Below are 4,009 nucleotides of genomic sequence, written 5' to 3' on the forward strand. Positions count from 1 at the left end.
TGTCAAATTGAATATAAAGAATGTTTTTATTTTATTTCTTCAATATTATAATATTATAATTTAACTATAAAATTTTAGAAAAATAACCGTGCACCGTCAAGACAAGTTTGTTGACAATTAAAGATGAATTCTTTTTAATTTGATCCCTTTCTTGAAGAAGAAAAATGAGATTAAATAATAGAATACATTTTATTAGATTCATTGCATTTGCTCTCTTTTACAAATCTATGCACACAATAAAAATTAGAGTAAATAACAATATTTTGTTTAATTCAATATATTAATTTGCTATCTTTTATCAACCTAAAAAATAAAAATGAAATTAAATAATAAAATTCTTTTTATTAAATTCATTGCATTGGGTTTTCAGCCTCAAGAATTAATGCAATATTATTTCATTCTTTATTTTTTCAATTCAAAAAAATAAAAAACACGTATGAATTTTTTGCCGTCTAGTTTTTAACAAGCATTATTCTGGGAATTTGTCTTTGGTTTTATTATTCTGGGATTCGGTAGGTTTTTCGCATATACAAATCATAGCTTAGTGCTTAGCGATGGGGAAGAGAAGAGAAGATAAATGAGATGATGGGCACCACTACCCTGATGAGATGCTCCCAGGCCAACGCGCTCTTCGGAGCTGTCAAAGCCAAACCCCGCAATTCTTCTCTGCCAGTTTCTTCAATGCCCATCAACAAAGGTAAGTCAAGTATCATCCTTTCACTCATTCATCGTTTCCTTGATAATTTCGAAATGGAGATGTTTGTTCTACCTCCAAAAATTATGTGACATGTAGTTTTGCTGATGTTATTGTTATTTGGTGATGCTGATTTAACTGTGTACTGTTGGCAACACCAAAGGTACTGGTGGGAAGAAGGCATATGATGCATTGTTGTTGGATGCTGGGGGCACCCTTTTGCAATTGGCGAAACCAGTTGAGGACACTTATGCTGATATTGGATCCAAATATGGTGTGTTTCTTGCTCCTTCGTTGTAATCTCTTCTGGGATGACACTAGTGTTTTTGGAGTACCCAAATAGATGTTTTCTCCAAAGAGAAGTATCGGTAACACACCCCTTTTAACATACTGACTATTATCATTGGTGAAAATTTATTGGAAACTACAAAATCATGAGTTGAATTTATTAAATGAGAAATGAGATGGTGATTTCCAATCAGTTTCAGCCAATGATAAAGAACGTGTTTGAAAGATGTGTTAAAAGCATTTCTCTTCCTCATAATATATGTTACTCTTATTGTAGGGTTCTCAATTAATATTATCAACATTTTTCATCTATGTTTATCAATCTGAATATACACGCTTGTGATGACTGTCTTCAGGTGTGATTGTGGATCCAGCTAAGATAAAACAAGGATTTAAGAGAGCATTTTCTGCTCCTTGGCCTGAAAAGCTGCGCTACCAGGTTTGGCCCTACCTTTCATAATTTTTCTTTTAATGTTTTGTGTGATTGCCTAGTAAGTTTTGATGTCTTTCTGTTCTGCATCATTTTTTCCAATCACTCTTTTTCAGTCTTTCTCAAGCTATTGCACTTTAACTCTAGAACAATGGTGTTTAGAAAATGTTCTTAGTAAAATTAACTGTACTTACTGGCATGCTCTTTGTTGTCTGAAAGAGAAAATTGTTGTAAGTTTACAGGATTGACATACTTGCTCGACTAGGATGTCACGTTGAAACCAACTTTAGGTTGTAGCCATTACAGGATGCTGATGCCAGTTTGCTTTTCCATTTTTTTTGCTTTTCCATTTATTTACCTATTTACCATGGACATGTTTAATTTCTTTCAACAAGACATGCAAACTGAAAACCATCTAATTTGCAAATGGAATGGCAGTAATGTTCACTCTTTACTTCACTACAGGGAGATGGGAGGCCATTCTGGAAACTTGTAGTTTCTGAAGCCACTGGTTGTGGAGATGAGGACTATTTTGAGGAAGTTTACGAGGTACCTTTCTTAGCTGCAGACTGTTTTATTTGTCCTTACCTCATTTCTAGTTTATGATGATTCTATCTGTGAAACAATTTAATCTTTTTGAAAACAGTTTAATCCTTTATTTTTCACCTAATCATTTGGAATATGACCACATATGATCTATAGGTTTTGATGTTGTAGTTTTTGGTCTCTGTTCTTCTTGTTTCTAGATATTATTGCTTACTTAACCAGGAAAAGTAGATTGGCCGGAGAGTGTTTTAAAAGTTACTTGATTTGTGTTCAAATCAAAGTAATAATATCAGCCACATTTGTGTCTGAACTTCAAGTGTTATTTTGTTTTTCAGTACTATGCAAGAGGGGATGCGTGGCATCTTCCAGATGGAGCTTATGAAGCAATTACTCTTCTGAAGGATGCTGGAGGTAACAAATATTTCTAGTTATCTGGAAAAAGTAACATTGTTAACAACTTAAACGCCATCATTTACTACTTACTTTGAAGTTGGTCCTTACTAACGTGACAAGCAGTACGCAGTTAAGATGGCTGTTGTATCCAATTTTGACAACCGCTTAAGGAAGCTACTGAAGGATCTTAATGTCTTAAATCTGTGAGTATCGGTTATTCCTTCATTGTGCTGTTACTTAGCTATATAGCAAATTTGAACATTTTTTCCAGGAGGTGACTATGATTGTCTGTTGAACCTTAGTTTGAAGAGATTTCACAAATTCTGATGCATACATAGGTTTCAATGTATCATTTTCTGGTTTTCACCTCAGGTTTGATGCCGTCATTATATCATCAGAGGTCGGATATGAAAAACCAGATTCAAGAATATTCCAAGCTGCTCTAGGTATAAATGATTATTAGTTTTACTTTAATAAATTCCATTTTGCATTACCCCCTCCTTCTCCACAGCATTCTTCACTATCATTAGCATAAATAAAAGAACAGTTACTTGTTTACAAGGCATAGTATCTTTCATCTTTGTAATCTGCTTTTGACTCTCATGTGGAATATGGTAGATATTTTTGCTTGAGTTGTTAGTTAAAATACCTTCTTTTTTTGAGGCTTTTGTTTTGCTTCATTTTGCATCCTTTAATCTTATTATGTGCTCGATAGTTAGAGATACTCTGAAACATTGTGCATAAGTTGAAGATTAACTTTAGGAAAATTAATGAGAGGGCTTTTATAAAGCAATTTATCTATGATCTAATTTTAGTTTGAGAAATGTTTTTAATTTTTTCTGTTTATTTTGATCACTTACAAATACTTTTGAAAGAAGTTCATCTGAGAAATCCTTAGACATAAGAGGGTCTTGTAAAAAATTGCAGTGCTTAAATGGATAGTACATAAATTAACTGTTTATTTATGGATATGACTTCAATCCTTTTCACCTCATTTAAATGTAAACAAAACATCATAAAAATCATTTCTTTGGAGTGCAGCAAACTATTCATGCTGCCCTTTGTTGTTGCAATAATGCTAAATTGATTGATTCTTGTTGCCAATGTTTTCCGTTTCCTAGATCAAGTAAATGTGGAGGCTTCCAAAGCCTTACACATTGGAGATGATGAAAAGGCAGATAAACTGGGGGCCAATGATGTGGGAATTGATTGCTGGTAAGAGCTTTTCGTCTGAAGTAAACATCCCTTGTTTATATAGATATAAAAGTCTCATGATATTCTTTTTTGTTCAATTTTTAATAATGATTTAAGTTTATCTGTGAAAGTAGGTTATGGGGTATCGATGTGAAGACATTCTCCAATATACAAAATCGCATTCTCAATTCAGAGGCATAACTGGTGTGGCTTGTAACTCTGATTTGTTCATACTAATAGCTAGCATTTCATTAAGTGGATAATCATACTTATCAATTTTTAATACGTGCTGCAAAAACCTTTGATATGATGACCTTGGTTGCCAAGTTTTGCTAAATACCAAGAATGACGTTATCTGTTTCAATTTTGTGTTCCAGATTTACCTCACAAATACCATCCATTGTGAAAGGGTGTAATGAGAAAGAGGATTCAAGTTTCTGATTTTCACCTAAATACTTTGCAAA

At 33.2% G+C, this 4,009-nt stretch overlaps 1 protein-coding gene across 3 annotated transcripts; it reads left to right on the top strand.

Annotated features, from left to right (window-relative positions):
* Nucleotides 1-446: 446 nt before the first annotated feature.
* LOC137810764 (Haloacid dehalogenase-like hydrolase (HAD) superfamily protein) lies at nucleotides 447-4,009 on the top strand. 3 transcript variants are annotated; one of them, XM_068612185.2, is made up of 10 exons: nucleotides 447-697; nucleotides 858-968; nucleotides 1,339-1,421; nucleotides 1,878-1,961; nucleotides 2,294-2,369; nucleotides 2,482-2,554; nucleotides 2,724-2,797; nucleotides 3,473-3,566; nucleotides 3,680-3,749; nucleotides 3,923-4,009. In XM_068612185.2, the coding sequence occupies exons 1-9, from the start codon at nucleotides 583-585 to the stop codon at nucleotides 3,744-3,746; spliced, it is 777 nt and encodes a 258-aa protein (XP_068468286.1). In that variant the 5' UTR covers nucleotides 447-582; the 3' UTR covers nucleotides 3,747-3,749; nucleotides 3,923-4,009. The 3 variants fall into 3 exon arrangements, 2 of the variants coding, with proteins under 2 accessions (XP_068468286.1, XP_068468285.1); XR_016518464.1 differs by having other exon boundaries at nucleotides 471-697; nucleotides 2,475-2,554; XM_068612184.2 differs by having other exon boundaries at nucleotides 485-697; nucleotides 3,677-3,749.

The sequence above is a fragment of the Phaseolus vulgaris genome, chromosome 2 (genome assembly GCF_051622355.1).
Source record: "Phaseolus vulgaris cultivar YP4 chromosome 2, ASM5162235v1, whole genome shotgun sequence".
In the NCBI taxonomy this organism is placed as follows: domain Eukaryota; kingdom Viridiplantae; phylum Streptophyta; class Magnoliopsida; order Fabales; family Fabaceae; genus Phaseolus; species Phaseolus vulgaris.

Excerpts from the sequence above, each read along its gene's own strand:
- LOC137810764 (XM_068612184.2), top strand. The coding sequence starts at position 583 with ATGATGGGCACCACTACCCTGATGAGATGCTCCCAGGCCAACGCGCTC. Across the intron at positions 1,422-1,877 it reads CTGAAAAGCTGCGCTACCAG|GGAGATGGGAGGCCATTCTG; the intron begins GTTTGGCCCTAC and ends ACTTCACTACAG. Across the intron at positions 2,798-3,472 it reads AATATTCCAAGCTGCTCTAG|ATCAAGTAAATGTGGAGGCT; the intron begins GTATAAATGATT and ends TCCGTTTCCTAG.